Genomic DNA, 21,198 nt, shown 5'->3' with positions numbered 1-21,198 from the left:
AAACAGGATATATAAAGCAGCCTTCCTGTTCCGTCTGGTACCTCCCCACTAGCTTAGGACTAAGCCTGGGGTACCGACGGACAGGTATGGCGGCGCTGCTTCACAATGGCTTCTTCTGACTATTTCCACGGCACCTCACTCTGGCCTACACGTCTCGGTCCAATGGTGGTTGCCAAGCCGTTTTTCAACACCGGGTGCTTCCTAACATCGGGTGCACTACTACTGATAGCTTTGGTACTTGGGAATTGCCTTTTAAACTGCGATGGGAATTGCCTGTATATAATCTGTTTGGACCTATCCCCTATTTATGCAATAGAGGTTAATACTTGTGCACTTTTACATAGACTCATGAATAAGATTCCAATAAATCTGAGTCAAACATAATACGTTTTGGTTCACCGACTAAACAATATGATATAACTCCAGAGTCTTCATCAGACATATCAGGATCTGCTATAGACTGCATTCTTTTTTGCAAATTACAGTACCAAGGTAATATGGTAATATGTTAATATGATAAATGATGAGGGATAATGCACTGTCCTATACCATTTATCTCCATTCTCATAGAGCGGGCCTCATTGCCTGAGCGAGTGCCAGGAGAGGTGAGGCCTTTCCCAAGCCTTTTTGGGTGAGTTCAGTTGATTTACTATATGAGTATTTAATTACATGATTGCTGAAAAATTTACAGCACAATTCTGTGGCTATTATATGTTTCTGTAGTGATGTTTCAACGTACTGTCTGTGTTTGTATGTATATACATATTTATCTTTCAGGAAAGAATCCATTTCCAGAGATACTACTCATACACTGTGGAATTCGATACATGGTACGAAGTATTTTTGTTAATTTTCTCACATTTTTGCAGTAGTGTTATACAATTGGTCCTGAAGAAAGCCACTGGTCTACCTACCGACCGTGTACGGCTGAAACATGTCGACCTCTTTAACCATCAGTTGATAGTTACCATCCTTATATACTATCTACACACTGTTTTTAGTCTTGACATCATGATGACCTCATAATAAATTAGTTCCTTGGCATCATAATAGTCAATTTTAGCCTCACATTTATGATTTGTTTTCACATTTCAAGCACTGCAAATTATTTTTCAGCACCACCATACTACTTTTTATGGCCTTCTCATCACTGGTGGATCTATACTAGGATATCCCACGATAACATCAAGTGAGACACCTAGCAGATACCAGTTTTCTCATAAAATCCCAGATGATGATGCTCCGCCATTGGGTGGGCTGATGGGTTTTCTTTCCATTGTTTGTGCAACAGCACATCCGGTTTTCAAAATACACGTTGTACCACTGCTTCTTCATCCTTAGCCGCATGACAACAGACAAGTAGTATCCATTTATGTATAGGTAGAGTTAGATTGGGGGATAGGATACAACTGGGTCTTTAACACTATTTTCCCCTGGGACCCTCTGTTAAGTTGAGTATTGTATAGCTTCTCATACACCCTTGCTAGAAAATAAACAATTTCCTTGGGGGCGGCGGTGTCCAGAAGTATAATGCCACAGTGTAGAGTGATGCACAAGATCGAAAGCGCTGCTTAGGTCTGCGAAACATAAAAATAATTTACCCCCTTTTGCCATAGTATATTTATTTATAAGAAGGTCCAAATTGACACACTGTTCCAGGGTGCCTATTCCTTTTCTAAACCCGTATTGGGCTGGTGAAAGAATTTTGTTGTCCTCAGCCCATGTTTCAAGTCTTTTTAGCATGACCCTGCTCATTACTTTGAGTGACAAGTCCAGCAACGATATCGGACAGAATCAAAAGAGGATAATTTCTAAAGTGACAGCTTTTAAAAACAATTTAGCACATATAACAGCCTTTCGGCGTGACACACAGGCCTAAAATCCATCAATGTCCCCATCCTCCAGGCCATCTGATCAGAAGAAGGTTACACCTCCTCCCAGCCAGGGCACATGTGTTTCCTTTTCCAAGGGCAATTAATACCTTCCAGAATGCTCCCAGGTGACAGGGAGAATTACAGAAATGGCTATTAGAGGCATTAGGCGGGAAAATGCCAACTTTCTAAAAGTGCCATTTTTTATAAAGTTAAATTCTAACTTCACCATCAGATTGGATTTTAAATTCACATTAATTTGAGCCTTTGAATAATGGGTCTAGTTACTCCTAAAATCGAAGTTAAACATCATAAAGTGTTATAATCTAACCTAAATGTTGTTCCATAGGAGAGCGAGCGTTGCCACACTGAAAAAAAACTTTGGAGATTTTGCAGATATTTCACTGCCAGGACATGTTAAATTTTAGATCACAAGTCCAACATTTTCAATACCATTCACCCTGCCCTATGGACTACCGTAAGGAGGGCTTGTATTTATTAAAAAGAAAGGTTTAGGCCTGATAAAGGGTTTATTTTGCCAGGTTAAATTTCCATTTTAAAACTGCCATGCTAGGCTGCAGTTGCAGGCCTAGAGTCATGTTTGCACTTTGTCACTGTTGTGGTGGCACAATCAGTGCTGCAGCCCAGCAGTGCCATTTAACCTATAGATCTTGGTTACACAGAGAACCAGATACTAGGGACTTATAGGTAAGTTAAATATGCCAATCAGGTATCAACCAATTGCACATATTCTTTAGGGTCAGAGCACATACACTGGACATTGGATGTCAGCGACCAAAAAGCAGTGTTGGTAAACCAGAACTAAATCTAGCAAAAAGATCAATTCCTCACAGATAGTTTGAGAAGCAATCCACATACCCAAGCCACATTCTATTTTATTATTTGCTGGGAATAAATGCTTTCAAATATGAATCGAAATTACATAGTTTTAACAGTTTATACATCATTAGCACATACTCTATCTTTATTTTATCAGTCCTTAACACTGATCTTGGATGGCCAATTATTTATTATTTTGTAAAGTTTTCCACTATATTAAACTCCTCCTGTAAAATGTATTCCAACAGAAGGGCTCCATCAGGATTAATTGTTAATCCTATCCCTATGGAAATAAGGTAGATGAAACTTATTTTCTTTGTTTGCTACAAAAAAATGTTGGCAGAAGTGACATGCAACATGGGTCTGAAAATTATGTGTGTCAGCTGACAAAAGACATGGCACACAGTGGTGTGTTGGTGGAAGTAGAGGGCATGCTGCATTGGGTCAGGACTACAGTTCTGTTGCCAATGTAGGGGTTGTTTGTGCACAACACTGAGGAGAATCTGAGTGCTCTAATATATGTGTGTGAATGGCGCCCCTAGCAAAAGCCTTCATTGTCTCCAATGTAGTGGTAGCGCTTCAGTACCAGGGGAGAAACTGTGTCAGGGCAGTGGCTCTTCACCACGAGAGGGTGCCCTGGTGACACTGCTGCCTACCTGGGATAGATTGATTAACCCTCAGTGCCTCCACCAGGTGTGTACCTACCACTGCAGTCCATCCCAGAAATTAGCCGTTTCACAAAGCAGGCCACCAACTGTACACTTCTACCTTATAATATACCCAAAAGAGGAGGTAAATTAGAAAACCATACATTCTGGAGAGGCAAACGCTTTGCTCACAATCCAGTCAAGATATGGCAAGCTTGAGGAAAGTGTTACAGTCATGAGGTGAAGTAGATGATATGCTCACAGTGCCCAGTAAACTGCTGAGATCTACAAGAAGCATGGGCCACCGACCTACCATGGCAATGAACATACCCATTCACAGATCTTATGTTATGTTATTGGATCTTTTAAAGCACACTTATACCCAAAGTTGTCCTGGCGCTGAGCACTGTCTCATTGATTCCATAGGTAAAATGTCTTATACCGAGAATAGCCATGTCTTCAGCCCATTCCTAAAAGGAAGGAGCTCAGTGGCATTCCTAAGATGCACCAGCAAGCTGTTCCAGACTTTTGCGGCACAAAAGGTAAAGCTGCTGCCGCCTCAGTTGGCTTTTTTTCACTTGGTGGACAATTACTATCTTCCTTCCGAGGAGCGCAGCGCTTCACCAGGGACATACCATTCAAAGCGTCTGCTCAGAAATTCAGGGCCACTACCCATCATCAACTTAAAAACTGTGCACAATGCTTTGGAATTGTGCTCTTTTTGTTACTGGCAAACAGTTCAATTGCCCAAGTCCATCGCTGGCTGAGACAAACCTTGGTATGCCTGTTAGCAGCCTAGCACTAGCTGGAGTATGTACAGATTTTTTTTTCAAATTCAGGTACAGACTGTTGCAGTCATCCAGCCGTGACAAAATCAGGGCGGAGACTGCTGTCCTAAAACAATCTTCTGGAAGGAAACATTTTATTTTGCTCAGGATTCTAAGGAGGTAAAAGCAAGTCGCTACTACTCCGCTAACCTGATCTCCAAAGTCAAGTTTATGATCCATGATCACTCCCAGGTTCTTAGCTCTAACCGTGGGGGCTGGAGGCTTGCCCATTTCTTCGGGCCACAGGTCCGGTGTCCCGAGATTGGGATTGTTCCCAAATATAATTACCTCGGTTTTGCCTGCATTACGTTTCAGGCAGTTGGAGGCCATCCAGCCAGAGATGTCTTTCAGGCAATCATTACATCTAGAGGCCATTTCCGCTTCTTTTCCTCGTTGTATGGACAGCACAATTTGTGTGTCATCCGCATATGATGTTAGTTGAAGCCCAGAGGATCTTATCAGTGCTCTAACATAAATATTAAAAAGCGTGGGACTGAGGGAGGACCCCTGAGGCACCCCGCAAGGGAGGGCAAAAGGCTTAAATCTATCCCGTCCCAAATCAACTTTTTGTATTTTGTCGGCCAGAAAAGATTTCAGGAGGCTCCAGGCCCTACCCCGCACCCCCACCATCGATAATCGGTCCATCAAAACATTGTGATGGACTGTATCGAAGGCTGCTGACAGGTCCAGTAGAATCAGGAGCGCCACCCCTCCCTGATCGACCGCTACTCTAACCTCCTCAGTGACTTTGATAAGAGCTAGCTCGTACTGTGTCCTACACAAAAGCTGAACTGAGTGGGATCAAGTGCATTGGTACTCTGAAAGAATGTTCTGAGTTGCCCATTGATGGCCTTCTCTATTATCTTCGCTGGCAGCGGGAGTCGTGATATGAGTCTGTAATTGTTGGGATCATTTTTATCCAGATTCGTTTTTTAATCAGCAGAAGTATTGAAGCTGATTTCCAGGTTCTGGGATATTGGCCTGAGTCAATGATGGTGTTAAACAATGGTGGAAGGGTGGTCGTGATGACCTCAGGGATGTTTTTGAACACCACCACTGGACAAGGGTCCAGGGGAGACCCGGACTGAGATGCCAACAAAAGGTTTATGACCTCCGTAATCTCCAGTGGTTTAAAACCCTCTAACCTATATGATGCTGACGTGGCCACCGACATAGGACAGGCTGCCGCGTCACCCACCTCTCCTTGAGAGTTGGGAAAGGAGGAAAAGATAGCTTCCACCTTGTTAAGAAAGATGGAGGCTAACGATTCACACAGTGCTGGGCTACTATGCGAGTTAGATTTGGTTGGATTTATAAGGTTGGTGGGAGTCCTAAACAATTCTCTAAACGAGGGCTTGGTCTCTTTCATCTGCTCCTCGAAATACGCTTTTTTTGTTTCTAGGAGTAATTTTTTATAGGTGGTGAGGCTTTCTTTATACGCTTCTTTGCTTTTATTGTTGTACCCTTTCCTCTAAGCCCTCTCCAACCTTTTGCAGTCTGTTTTGTGCTTTTGCAAGCTCGTGGAAAACCAAGGTGCTGAGGGCTGGGCATGCTTAGGTGTATACAACTTAGCCAGAGCAAATTTATCACAAGCGGTCTCGATCCACCTCGAGTACACCGCTGTGGCCTCATCTACACTTGATGGGAGATTTGGAGTAGTTACCGTCAGAAAATTCCCCATGTAAGTGCTAACTATGTTTTTCCAAGCCCATATAGCTATGCTCTCCCTGAGTTTGGGTTTGGACTGGTTGTGAGGCGTCTGTGACAGCATAAAAATGATGGCGGCATGATCCGACCATGGGAGTGGCAGTAGTTCCGACTGGGAGAGACCGGTGTTGTTAGAAAATATGGCATCCAAGGTATGCCCTGCAACATGTGTAGGGCCAACTGCCCGTTGCTCAAGACCCCCTCCGCTCATTAATTGCTTCAGTCTCATATTGTCCAAATCTAAGGAGTCCTCCAGATAGAAGTTGAAGTCTCCCATGATAGTAAAGGAGTTCGCACACAGCCCCTCCTCCAAAAGAGTACTAATCGAGCCAAGAAATGTGCCTCTGGGGCCCGGAGGGCGGTATATCAGCACAGCTTTGAAAGTATCCTGGGGGAGAATCATATGCTAAGTGACAGAGCTGCACAGGATGGATTGGAGGCTGTCTAGAATGTTGGCTACAGGCTATTGTGATAGATAACAGCCAACCCTCCACCTCTTATTAAAGGTCTGTCCATCGTGTGGCACAAAAAATAAGTTGGCAGGGCTTTGACGATATCAGGTCCGGAGGTATTATCCGTCCATGTCTCCGTAATAAATGCCATCATGATTTTGTGATCTTCGATAAAAAGGCAGCATTCCATGCGGTGTCTTATCAAAGACCTAGCATTTAAAAGCAGACATTTAATGTGAGCGGCTTCACAGAGCTTCTTTGAGCCATCTGCCTGCTTAAAGGAAAATTTACTAAGATGGGCCAAAATGTGAGGGAGGGGTTGATAACAGTTAGTGCACGCCGCTGCCAAGTCTCCCGGCATGATATTGGGCATGAACCTAGGACAGCATGACTTCCCACCCTCCGGGTCCAGACTCCTAAGGAGGTTTCTAGAATATGTCAGTATATCTGACCTGACAGAGCCAGGGGGACTGGCCCTGAGCCTGGTCCGATCTCGAGCGGGCGCAGACGGGCTTGCCTGCTGCACGAATCCCAGGGTAGTCGCGCCAGTGTGCGTCTTAAGTAGCCCAATAGCAGCATAGTTCCCCATCAGCCAGGGATTACGGGAGGTCGAGTTCTCGTGCCGTGAACCAAACAATGCACGAAGGTAAAAGTTTTAAAAACAGGTAAAACAGTAAGTAAAATGTATCCAGGCAGCACAGAGCAATTTCAGAGCAACACACTTAACCCCTTGGGTGCTGGTGACAAGCTCAGCTCGTCATGAGGCGCAGCGGAGCTGCCCTCATGATGAGATGAGCTCGTCACGGCCGTTGGAACGTTCGCACGCGGGGCTAATTTCCCCGCTGTGCTGAACATTCTGAAAACGGGTGGGGCCGTGACGAGCTCAGCTCGTCATGAGGGCAGCTCCGCTGCACCTCATGACGAGCTGATCTCGTCACCAGCATGGGGGCGCCGCACGCAGCCCTCCTCCCCGCACAGTGGGGGGAAAACACCCCGCAGCCAAGGGGTTAAAGCATGTCCTGGCGGGTATTGCACACAACCCGTGAATCCAGGGAGACGGCGCCAGTAGAACACAGACAAATGACACAAACAGAACCCGAGCCCAGTGGAGAAATTGCGTCCATCCCTGCTATTGAGCCCTTCATTATATTTTGACCACAGTCCACTTAAACACCTAAGCAGAAGCTGAGGCTCAAAAGGTCCAAAATGTATTTTGCTGCCACAGAGGTAGAGGAAGTGGCCACTGCTCATAATAAGGGGGTAACATATACAGCTCATCATGCAACCTGCCCTAAACAGGCAATTTTTGACACCTGAGCTGGAGATTCAGATCATGTGGTTCTCTTGAAACTAGGGGCTTTGTTAATCCATAGTAGTAATACCGCTAGACTAGATTAATATGCCTTGGGAATAGGTGGGCGGCATTTGCACACAATTAGAGTATGTTATCACAAGGATTATCTATGTCCCTCAGATCAAAGAATTAGCATGTGCACCATTTTAGTTGCAGGGCATGCATGAAAGTGTAGGAAGAGAATCTCAGGGAATCTCTAGACCCTGAGGTGCATGGCAACCCCATATTGCCAGATTATAGGTAACTGTTCCATAATGCTTTCGTGATGGAATAAATACAACAGCTAGGTAGTAGTTCCAAAACCAATCCCCTGCCATGGTAGCTATACCAACATAATTGATGGGAAACCCTTTTCCGGCTCTTACTTATTATTTTCCACGTGTTAAATATTTCGGGGTATAGCTATTTTGATTTTGAATGAGTTGCACTGCGACATAAGCGCCTGGGAGAATCTAGGAAAATAGTGGATGACATTAAGTAAGAGGTCCAAAGTTAAAAAGAAAAAATACATTCACAAATTCAATTGGTTTCACCAACACACAAGCCACCAGATATTAAATTACCCATACACACATCTCTAAGGATGCAGTAGCCCAGACACGTAAGCTTACATGTATACAGATGCACATGTATGCAGATGAACATAGCGGAGCTCACACACAAGCAGGCACACATATAGTGCGACACATATTCAGGCACACATATAGAGCGACATGCTCTGTCTCACAGCAAGCATGTAGTCAAACATACATACAGACGGGCATGAAAGACAGTTGATCAGATTCATTATTAGGTATATGCTTCATGTCCATGGAATCTGTCATCTGTTTAAATAAATTCCCCTGTGAGAAAAGAATAGTGTCAACATTCCATGCAACACTTGGACTCTCTCTAAAGAAATCCTTTTGACTTAGTCATTCAATATTTTGGTTTCCATTGCCATCCTGTTGTCCAGTGGTCAAACCGTATCCAGAAAATAGTACAACAAAATAGTGTGGGATGAAGTAGGGCATAGGGCTAAACCTCAGTCACTGCACAGATCAAAACATCCACCACATTATGTGGTCTCTGGATTGTGATATCCAGGCATGGGGGACGCAATGCAGCCAGGTAGAGGATTGAGCTTCTTTGTTTTCTTATAAGGTCGGGGTAGAAAGCATGCACTTGTGTCTCCCTCACTGACCTACATATACTTCCCTTCCCTATGTTCTGGAAAGGGATTAATGATCACAGCGAGAGCAAATGGCTGTGAGCTGACATACAACATACAACATCTCACAATTTAAACTACATCACCAAGTCACTTACCAAGACTCAACTGAATCTGAAAATTAAGATCTCCAGATACATGAAACTGGTACCTAGAGTGGCTGCACAAGTGAAAACCCAAATCAGCCATGCCAGGTGAAAAGGACCCTCAGAAGACCCACAAGACTCATGGAAGAGATGTAACCCGGTGAACCAACGCCCGACCAGCTGTCCAATGTTTTTTCCACTAAAAAGGGGGGATATAATGTCATCAAGAGAAAGATGATGACCCGCACTGCACACTAGGTTGGGAAATCATACTTGGTCACATAGAGGTCTTTTGGTGGCAACCATCCCTCTGTGTCCTTTGTGTGCCAGATCTACAATGTATCTGTACTGGCGTCAACAGTGAGCTCTGCCCATTGTGTGGGGTCAAAGTAAGGCATGTTTGTGGCATGGCTGTCTCTCTTCTTGATGGCTTAGAATGCCTGTTCACCATCTTGTGTCCACTAAAATGGGTGTACTTGTTTCGGAAGATTGCTTAGTGGACTGCTGATGGTTAGGTACTGTTTGGTGTATCTGGAACAGTAGCTCTGTAGCAGACAGGCCTGTCTCTTTATGTGCAGAGTTCTCTGACCAGACTGTGGAGTTTCCACAGTCATAAAGTTAAGATTAAATCGTTTGTTTGTAAACACCTAAAAAGAGTAAACTTACACACAGGTTTCAGTGGATTTGGCCCCAAGTGATTCGCCCATAATCACAGGATGTTGACCTGATGCCGAGGTTCAAACCTGGTTCCGATGTCCGCAGCTCTGGCTGTAGTGCCAGTAAAAGCACCAATATTGCCATGACAATATTATGAGGTGATGGCTAAACTCCAGTCTGAAGCATGCCTCTTGCATGCCTCACTCACTGAACCAATGACAAATCTAGCAAATCGCACATCATATTAAGGCTTATCCACTCACGTCTCTGATATGAAAACAAAAGAACCAGATTCTATATAACCTTCTATAGTAAGATAACCTACATCTTTACAATCTCAAATATATTAAAATCTGATGCCCTTTACACTACAAAAGAAATGAAAGACCAAGGATACTTCCCAAATGTTAGCATTTAATAGTTGCAATATTTGTAGTGCCAAATATAGAATTACTCACCCCAATCCTGGGTGGAAAACGACATCGTTCATGAAGCAAAAACGGAATCACCTGTAAAGAAATGATATGCATTCAAAGTTAGTGAAATTAATTATATGAATGAAATGTAGATGAAACAATTGTGTACAAATTCATTTACAACACGCTGGCAGAGTGTCTGTATATCCCCTTCAGGCAAATTGTCATGTTACGGTATCCAAACATTTAGCTCTAGTAAATGAGCTCAGAAACAATCTGGTGAAACGCATAAAAGCTCCCCAATTTTTTTTAAAATGTTTTGTAAAGGATCTTTGTGTGTTGCTGCTTTTCATTTGGTCACTAGTGTATTTGTAATTAAGTAGAACGACACATATTTGAAAAAAAAATCCCTTTAATAAAATTGTATTTGCACATTTCAAGGTTCAATGTTTCAGTTTAAAATCCATTTAATTCAAAATTCACCATAGAAAATTAAATTGCTTTATGCAAATTAACTTCATACCATGAATTCTCCTCACCAACCCACGCTCCCTGTGCCTTAAGAACCTGCCTAAACTGCAAAGCTGTAAATATTGCAAGTGCAGATCCCTTGTAGTTTCATGAGAACCCTAGCCATCCTCCGGATCATTGCTGTGCCGCCTTTTTGCTGACTTGTTTTAATGTCTAAACACATGATAAAGTTGATGCTTTGACACGTGCATTTCATTCAACCTATTATTTTCACTACACTGTACACATAAAATATGCAAAATTTGGGCTAAGTGTAATTCACATCATTCTGAAATATACGACAATATCATTGCACATTGATTATTTCTAAACAAATATCAGAAAAAAATAACATCACTTTTGTGACTCTCCGGAGGCGCAGTGTGCCGGCCCATATTTACAAGGCCACGTACAGCCACCCTGCCTGGGTTTGCATGGCCTTGTGACTATGGAGTAAGCCAATGCCTTACTCTGCATTGAAGGGGCGATCCATGGGTGTCGCTGTGGGTGTTCCCATGCAACACCCATGGTTTTTGACACTGCCCCAGATTTAATATAGTGTAAATCTGGGGCAGCGTCAAAACGAACACCTTCCCAAAGCAGGCAGCAGGCATTCTGCAGCATACATAGAATGAGGAAATCCCCTCCTTTGATACATGTATGTGCTGGGAGGTGTTCCTGCACAAAAGCAATCATGCCAACAACACAGACACACTTGCACCATGTTGCAAGGGGGCCTGCGTTGGCCCTCGGCTCAGTTTGTGCCCCAGAAGAAAGGACAGAAATGCACCGTATCTTGTAGATAATGCACATTTGAGCCCGTTTCTTTTGACATAGGGTAGAGCAGCTAGAAGGCTTGTGACGCTGCCCTACACCAAAATATTGTAAAAGAGCCCCTAAGTAGACATTTGCAGAAGAGACGCACCACCAGCCCTGTGTAGTCTTCCCATTTCCCTGCCTGCTATACCTCTGACAAGTTAGCCAACAGGAATGTGGTTACACTAACAATTCAAACGCTGTCACTAACTTTGAGAACCAGTTCATTATTACAGTTGTATATTTCTTAACACAACTTCCTAAAAAGACACGTTCTTATTATGTCTGATATGCAGAAAATCTCTTCAATAACATGTTACCAACCTTGTAACTTAACAGATCTGTCTCTGTATTCTCGGTTCACTGATAGAATATCGATGACAAAAACATTGATTTTAAAAATATTGAAAAAAATATATAGAATACAAAAATATCAACTCCCATACCTACACAAGTAAGTACAAAAATATCAAATCAAGAATAATGATGTAAAAATATCGATTTACATATATATAAAATAAAAAAATATTAATATTAATTTTAACAAATTAATTACATTTGATATACATTTTAACAAAGTCTAACAAATAAACTTAATACAAAAATAAACACACCAAAATACTAGTGTATACATATATATATATCTTTAATTTATTGTAAAACTTTAAAAGTATATCAAAATACAAAATAAATATAACAATCATTTAAAATATTTAAAAAATCTACAATAATTTCAAATATTTAACTATTAAAAAATATTTAAACTTAAATTTCCCAATATAATCACTGCAACAGTAGGGAAAGTGTTGGACAGCAAAATAATTAAATTTACTATTCCAACTCCAGTGAGAGCAACAGTAGGGAAAGTGTTGGATAACATAGAGGTAAAAATTAGTATTCCCATTCCAGTGAGCATAACAGAAGGAAACGTGTTGGATAGCGGAGAGGTAAAAAGACTATTCCCACTCCAGTGAGAGCAACAGTAGGGAAGGTTTTGGATAGTGGTGGGGAAAAGTTACTATTTCCACTCCAAATAATGCAACAGTAGGGAAAGTGTTGGATAGTGGAGGGGTAAAAATCACTATGCCCACTCCAAACAGCGCAACAGTAGGGAAAGTGTTGGATAGCAGAGGGGCAAAAATTACTATTCCCACTCCATTGAGAGCAACAGTAGGAAAAGTGTTGGATAGCAGAGGGGAAAAATTGCTATACCCACTCATAAGAGTGCAACAGTATGGAAAGTGTAAGATAGCGGAGGGGTAAAAATGACTATTCCCACTCCACTGAATGGAACAGTAGAATAACTGTTAGATAGCAGAGGGGCAAAAAAATGTATTCCCACTCCAGTGAATGAAATAGTCAGGAAAGTGTTGGATAGCAGAGAGGTAAAAATTACTATTCCCACTCCAATGAGTGCAACAGTAGGGAAAGTGTTGGATAGCGAAGAGACAAAAATTACTATTCACACTCAAACAGTTAAAACAGGGGTGTGGTCTGGCCACGAGGGAGAATGGCCTCCTAAGAGAAGAGCTCTGCTCCGGGGCGGCACCCATTCAGAGGCAGCGTAGTCTACAAGGAGCTTGGGGCTAATAATTATACATTTTCGAGAAGGCCGGGCCTCGCGTATTGCGCACACCTGCCTTCCTGACGAACTCTTGCACTCGACAGCGGAGAGATGTGAGACAGACAATTCTCCGGTTTTCAACTTTGAAATGTGAAGTCGGTCTTCACAGATAAAGGTCAGTGTCAAGGTTGCTATTCACGGAGTAAATGAAAGGCTTTCCAGTCACGAAGTACTTTTACTTTTTTTCCCAGAGCTTTTCTTTAAGTGTAAAAACCTGATGATGAAAGATTTGAAAAATTAACAAAATATTTTGGGGCTTATTTATGGGAGGCTTGGACCACTGCAGCATCACATTTTTTTGAAGCTCCGGTGGCATATCACCCTGCGTGACTTTGCATGGCCTCATAGATATGGAGTAAGACAAAGCAGCGCTTCATTGCGTATCATTACTCCGTGTCAAGGAGGCATTCCATGGGCATTGCGGTGGGTGTTCTAATACAAACTCCATGGATTTTGATGCTACCCCAGACTTACAAAATCATGTATACCTGGGGGCAATACCAAAACATTATGCCTCCCCACAGCAGGATTAACTAGGAGAAATGTTTTAATTTCTCCTCAATTTTTTCTCTTACCACATGTGCTGCATTCTGTGGTGCAGGCAAAAATCTTGGCTGTAGGAAATGCTTGCAGCTGGAGCTTCCTGGAGCCCGAAGATCTCTGGAGGAGAGTCAAGAAGCCTTGGCAAGGGCAAGTCAATGCAGTGCATAGAGGTTCTGTTCCAGTGGTTCAAACAAGGGATACGGGCCTCAAACTCGGTCAGAAGAAGGTGCAGACCTTGAGGGAGTTGCAGAACTACCACCTGTTTTGCTGAGCCTTTCGGAGTCTGTGGGAGCCCAGGTTCAGCAGACCGGTCAGCGGTGTTGTGGTGCCTGCAGATGTAAGATGTGACAGCTTCACTCCAAGGGAGATTCCTTTGGGCATCTTAGATGTCCACAGGCCCTGTGAAGAACCTGTATGGAGCACGGGCACAGACATTGCAGAAGAGTTGTAGAAAGACAAGACCAGGAGCAGCAGGAGTCTTTCCAGTTGCAGTCTTGGTTCCCCAAAGCAAAGTCCAGCAAAGTCCAAAGTGCCCAGATGGTTGAAGTTGAAGTGGTTTCAAATCTTACCCTTGTGCCACGACATATCTAGAGACCCACCCACAGGTAAGCCCTTATGTACCCTAAGGAAAGGGTTGGGACAATTCAGGGGTCCCTCCCAGAGTAGGGGATTTACAGTGGGTAGGATACTCCCATGTTCTTTGTCCAGTTTCACGCCAGAGCAGGAGCCAATAACTCCCTGAACTGGTTTCAATTGGAGTATAGAAGAAGGGCACCAATCATTCCCTTCAAAGCAGTCTAGTGGCGGTGGCAAGCGCCCCCACCCTGCCCCAATGCACTAAGTCCTGTCTGGGAGGTGGCCACACCTCTCTGTGACAGGAAACCTATTGTCCTGCCTTCCCCTGCTCGAGCTTAGCTCAGCAGCAAGAGGGCAGAATTGTGTCTCTGGTCGGCAGCAGCCATAGTTTCCTGTCCGGGTCTAGAAGACTGGTACAAGGAGCACTGAGGGCCTCCTGGAGGAACGTTACAGTGCATGGAAGCATACCTCCCACACTGTTTACGGTGTGGGGGTATGATTCCAACATGTTTGATACCAAACACTACATGGTTCGTTACAGTCAGTTTAGAGATGGTCATCGCATATTGACGCATGGCCACTTCATGTATCGTAATGGCTGATGCACTTACAACCCAGGAGAATGGACTCCAAAGTTATAGGGGTATCCTGTTCATGCAGAGGCACCCTCACCCTTAGAACCGAGCACCCTGCCTTCAGGATTGAAAGGCCTGCCTTAGGGGTGACATAGGTTTTAAAGGCAGTGACCTCAGATTTAAGGAAACTTATCTGCTGTAAGTGGTGCTAGCACCAGCTTACACAGGCTGCAATGGCAGACCTGTAGTCACAATGTGAGAGGTCTCCCATGGGTAGCATAATGCATGCTGCAGCCCATGGGAGGCCCCTGGTCTACCTATGCCCTGGACACCTCAGTATCATGTACTAGGGACTTATAAGGGTACACCAGTAGCCAATCTGGAGTGAATAAATCGCCATGTCCAATTTAGGGAAGAAGCGCAGAGACTGGGGTCCTGATTAGCAGAATTCCAGTCAGACTATTCAGTAAAACATAATGACACCAGCAAAAAGTGTGGTTGACCATGAAAGCAGATCCTACTGTCCTACAAGGCCCTTTGTTTCTAGCCACACCTTTGACCACGCCCCCCCGGTCACTGTCCTTTGGTTTGCTAAACACTGTTTAATAGCATTTCCTCACTTTAAACATTATTTGCTGGGGGAATTAGGGGGTGTTTATGGTTGTTTGATAACTGTCACTGATGAGGAGTACCAGGTTCTAGAATTTTTTGTCAGGAGGATGTCCTTACGCCTAAAGAAGTTTGAGATGGGGTCTTGACATCAAAATGTTTGAAGACGTCTGCTGTAAGGTAACTGCACTTGTGACTGCCTTTTTAGTCGTAAAATATGACAATATTTGGTGTTTAGAGGGGTTCCTAGAGGTTTGGGCCCTGGTGTCACTGAACCTGCTGAACCATTGAAATCATGACCCAAGTGCCTACAAATGACACTGTTGTGAAAGCACCATCAAAGAATACCCCACACAATCACAGGCACTGCATAGTACAGCACAAAGAATTAAGTGAAACTACAGAGATTGCAGCACGCAACATTATCACAGAGCACAACCAGTGAGCCTGTCACACACAGAACAAAGCACGGAACATAGAGCACAAGTCAAATCCATTAAAACATCAGCACAAAGTGCAACTGCAGAAACTGGGAGACACAAAGCAGAACCACAGAGATAGGGCCACTAAACCTCAGAGACAGTGTCACCTAGTACAGCCACTGCGAGAATGGCAGTCAGCACCACAATCCATGCAGTGACAGCCAGCAAAACCATCCAGGTAGCAGCACAAGGACACAGACAAGGACACATACTGCAACCACTGGATACCAAAAAGTCACCAAGACAAGAAAAACGTGTTATGTTATCAGAAGGATCTACCTTTAAATATTATGCAGAAGCATTTTGATTCCTTGCACCTGGTGTTCATCCCTAGATAATGGGAGTCCCATGTAATAGAAGTCGGGCTCAGAATAGATGTTTATGGAAGAACAGCGTGGCCACAGCAGCTTAGATTCACCAGGGACTGTTTTGCAAGTCAACAGTTGTTACAGGAAAAGTGTGGAGAAGTGTGGCTCAATGATTAGAGCGGCAGACCCTGATGCAGAGGTCTAGCCCAGGACCAGGGTTCAATTCCCCAGCTCGGCGGGTCTTGGGCTCAAAATTCCACAGACCTGATAATTCTCGCCTCGGTGCCTATTCCAATCATGGAGTCCCACTCTGCAACTCTGGGCAATAGCTTGCTTAATCTCCACAACGGCCCCCACAACGCTAAGGACGCCTGGCCTCCACCTTGGGGGTGCCCAGGAGTGGACGCCTCACAGGAAAAGCCAGGATGGGTTCCACAGCGGTATTCGTACAAGCGCCTTAAGACCCTTGCGGGTGAGTAGTGCGCTATACAAGTATCAATGTACATTTTACAGGATAGGTACTTCTGATCCAGGCCGTCTATCGCTGTAGTGTACATCGCCATTGTGCAAAGCGTTGCTAATACGCCGCTAACACGGCGATGTACTCCAGCGATAGATGGCGATAATGAAAATCGTGCTAAGCACGATTTGCGATAATTATCGCATGTCCTTGAAAATATTCCCCAGAGTCTTTAATCTGAGAAATCTCCGGAAGAGGTGGATGGATGTTGCCCAGGTATGGAAAATTGGAATGTCTTAGCGCTGTCTGGAAAAGACACCTATGTGGCATCTATTTTCTCCAGAAAGTAGTGCTCAACCTGATCTCAATATTCAGCAGAGGGGGAGATTGCAACAGAGATTCGTTCCAGAGAAGTCAGTGATTTAACTATCGGAAAGAGCTCCCTCTAGGAGTTGTTTGAAAGTTCATTCTTTTGAGGAAAGTATTGGGCTTGAGTGCTTTTAAACGTTTATGATATGTTTTCAGCACATTAAGGTAGGTGCTGTTATCATCTGCATTGTAGTTTCTATGCCACAAGCGTCCCAACCGTTTACAAGCCTTCTTCATGGCTGAAAGTTCCTCCAAAAACCAGTAGGTTTGGAGCAAGTACTAATACACGAATACATAGGTGCTAAATTCTACAATGCGTTCTTAATCCAAGGTATCACCTGGCGATTAGCAATGAGGGCACGCCCATTAACATACGGTGTTTTATGATTCAAGACTGCAAAGAAAGCTGATGGAGTGATCAAAGACCATTTACGTGTTCTAGTCACATGGGCTTTGAGAACTGTCGTGGCAGAGGAGATACCAGAAATCTGAAAAGGAAAAATAAAATGATCTGACCATGCAATGTGGTTGGGGGTGGGTCTAGCCGCATAGACCAGCAGAGTTAGAGAAAATGGGATCAAGTATTTGACCATGGGTATGTTTAGGGGCTTGCACTAGCTGATTTGAATGAAACATCCTACGATCTTTAACCAGATGTGCTGCCATGTTACATTACATCTCTCATCTCCAAAAAGTATGTTAAGGTCACCTAAGATTAGAAGATTCGGGTAGTGAATGACATAGGATGGTATGTTGTCCATTAGGGCATTTGCAAACGTGGGGGTTGGGCCAAGTGGAAGATAAATGAGAAAACCTGCTAATGAGCAGCTACCCGTTAGGAATAAGGTGAAAAAAACTGCCTCACAACCAGTGATCTTTAACACTGTGAAGTTGTAGCGAAAGTGTAGATTAAAAATAACTGCGAGCCCACTGCCCTTTGATTCGGTTGATCAAGTCTCGGGATAGCATAGTCCTGAGGTACAGCATCAAGGATGTCAGGTGCTGATTGGGCATTAAGTAAGGTTTCGACAAGGAATATTGCACCTGGCTGATGGGTAATTAATAAATCCACAATCTCATGCTTATATTTAGATTGAGAGTAGCAGTTTAATAGGAAACACTAACCAAATTGTGTGCTGGAATGTACTTTCCAGTTTCCAGATTTCTCCTACATGATGTGTCAAAGGAGAAAATACACCTCCTGCAGAAACTAACTAACGCTGGACGATACATCAAATGTACAGATCTCACATCTTATGAATTTGAAAAAACAGTATACAGCCTTTACGACTTTACATATATATGTTTTCTGTACAAACCAAATGAAAATGATGTTAACTATGTATATCATCCCACTAAACACTCCGCCCAGTTCAGGGGCTCAGTTGATTTGGAACTACCAGTCGCTCCCAGACTCTTACCACACAGCCTTGAGGTCAGTTACTAGATGGATATAAGGTCCTTTTTTCATATAAAAGTAGGGGAAGGGGGGGGGGGGGGGTTCATTTGACATCATGATCACCGGGCGGCAGAGAGCAGGGCCTAACAATGAGCAGTGCTCAGTCAAAATCATGGGCAAGGCTGGGTCTGAGTCTCAGGGACAAACAATTGAATGACTAAGGTGTATCTGTCATAAAACTATTTCCTTGTCAACTCGAATTTCAAGGTGGGTGCAAACATATGCCCCTGAATGATTTTAAATGGATGGCAATTGAAATGAAGAGTTACTTAACTTCTTGAGCTAACACATGATTTCATTTAACTCCCATTTCAAAGTTTGTCATGTCCAAGCTGCAGGCTCCTTACTCACAGTGGCTAGTATTCACTGTGCCATAAGTATTTATGCAAGATGCAGCCAATTTTTACATGTGAGAATTTTAAAGTGCAGAAAAATGTGCCATGATATGAATTGTTTGGTAGAATATTTCTCTACACTTTTAAATTCCTTCAATTTCAAAGGACATACAAATATATATTTGTGTCATCAATGTAATGGTGCCACATATGGCAAAAGCTGAGGCCTTCGCTACAAGTACACACCACACAGACTGAGTCATAGTATGTAGTTCAATCCATAGTATCTGGCTCTAAGTGGCTTTGAGCATCAAGTCAATGAAGCTGACCATGAGGGTGTCTGGTAACAATGCACAAGTTGTTCCGACTTCAGTAGTTCACAATGTATTGCACTGATCTGAAGCAGCTAACATCACTGAAAATATAGGAGCCCCCTGGCCTAAACTTACCTGGATCAGTGAGCATAAGACATGACAAGGGATGAGGGCATTCAACAGGTCACTATAAAAGTGTGTATTAATATAAATGTTTTAGTCAGCATGTGAAAATACACATGTTGTATGGTAACTTATGAGTCATGTTTGTGATAGATGTAGTAAAGTTGTATTACATTATTCCAGACAAGCAAAAAGTCACAAAACCATTTTTTTTAATTTCATTTCTTCTATCCTTACAGGAAAACACCCATGAGAAGTGGGAAGTCTGGAAGGACATCAACACAAAGGTGTGGACGCTGGGGGTCTACATGCACAGCAGTTTCCATTACAGGAAGAGGTGGGAGGGCCATATGACCCTAGACTAGAAAATCAACCGAAGTCCACTCGAGCAGTCCTCCCAACGTGTTAAGCACGTGGGCCACACCCTGACCCACCCAAATTACCCGCAATCTTGTATCCCCAGCTTGATAGGCAGTTGAGAGTCCAACAGCAGCAACAAGGTGGTAAGTACTTATTTGAGTTTTGAATGCTACATGGCTAATTTTTGGGTACAGCCAGGAGTTATCCAATCAACATTAGGGGTGACCCATGTCCAACGCACAAGAAGAGTTATTTAAGGTGTACGTTTTGCACAATGTGTATGATGATGTGCTTTGCCTATTAATTTGTTGGAAAGGATCCCACCTGATTGATTCCTATTCACTATCAAAGGACTGTTTTGAGCAGGCACCTGACTGCCTAAACTGCCCATATACATCAGGTTGTTTGATGTCATGAGGTACAGTTGTACCAAACAGGACAACAGTCTTTATTGTGTCATGTGTGATGAGCCTTCACTATTGTGGATGATGTGATGGTAGCCCTGCTATATGTGATATAGCCTAATATGCACTTTTATATAGTGGATGTACCAAATGCCACATTAGTAAGTTGGGATTCGACACAAAAAAGAGTGAGCATGTGAGCAAAAACGAGTAGTCACATCAGAATTAATAGCTACGTTTTGGATTCAAGTCATATCCCAATTGTGTTTTGCATCGGAAATACTGTTTCATACATGTTAAAAGAGACAAATTTTCACAAATATGTGTGTAAGCCAGTCTGTTTGTGGACAAATAATTGTGATAGGCATACAATTTTAATTGAAACACAGACAGAAATATGTACACCTTAGTGACAGAGTAATACATACCCCAAACCACTTCTCAATGTCCTTTATTATGTCGATATGATAAATAAATTATGGAGAAAAATGGGATACTGAAAGGGATTTTGGCAGATGGAATGTTCCATCATATATATGTATTTGTATCCTATCAGGAAAACTCCAAATCAGGCCCAACTCATGACTCATTATGCAAATATAGAAATGCATCAAGGTGTGATATGTTACATTTTGTGATTTACATTTAAGTAGTTGAAGTAAAAATGATATATGAATCAGTGTATGTAATAAATACTGTGATATTGTACCAATTTTTGCCTCCGAAAGCCAGCATATTTTGTGAATCAATTTCACAATGGTAAAACAAACTTTAAATAACTAGAGATATTTGGGTGTCAAATGTGAAAATGTTTTTGCTCTATACTTAAGTGGATTAGAAATGTTTCAGGGCCTACGAATTTACTTATGCTGTAAACGTAATTTGTCAATCCACCAAAATATATTGTTCTTCAACAGCACAGGTATCTACATAGTGTATGATACATTGATATGCTACTTCAGTACAGAATCTATTTAATAGTTTTTACAATTGCTATATACTTAAGTTACTTGAAGCGTTACCATTATATAATGCCAAAACAAAGTAAATGCTTTCAGTTTATACAGATATTGGTACACCATTGCGGTATTTTTTTAAAAATTCTTTTTATTGCAAGATGGAAGACAACAATTGGTTAAAGATCCATTATTACAGCACACGTTAACCAAATATAATTCTTTCACAGTGCAGGGTACGCATTGGTTACACTATATACATAGGTATCAGAAGTATGTGTCGTAATTCACAACATTCATTGTTTCTC

The 21,198-nt window shown here is 42.8% G+C and overlaps 1 protein-coding gene across 1 annotated transcript in view; it reads right to left on the bottom strand.

Annotated features, from left to right (window-relative positions):
- The window catches only part of LOC147707960 (amine sulfotransferase-like), a 288,392-nt gene that overhangs the window by 219,268 nt on the left and 47,926 nt on the right, over window positions 1-21,198 (bottom strand). The window contains exon 2 of the mRNA XM_086926764.1: window positions 10,110-10,160. Within this exon, the coding sequence (XP_086782890.1) occupies window positions 10,110-10,134 (25 nt within the window). The 5' untranslated portion in view covers window positions 10,135-10,160. The remainder of the gene's footprint in view (window positions 1-10,109; window positions 10,161-21,198) is intronic.

Source organism: Lissotriton vulgaris, chromosome 6 (genome assembly GCF_964263255.1).
Source record: "Lissotriton vulgaris chromosome 6, aLisVul1.2, whole genome shotgun sequence".
NCBI classification, from domain to species: Eukaryota; Metazoa; Chordata; class Amphibia; order Caudata; family Salamandridae; genus Lissotriton; species Lissotriton vulgaris.
Note: the sequence above shows the minus strand (reverse complement) of the source record. Positions and strands in the feature narration are given on the sequence as shown.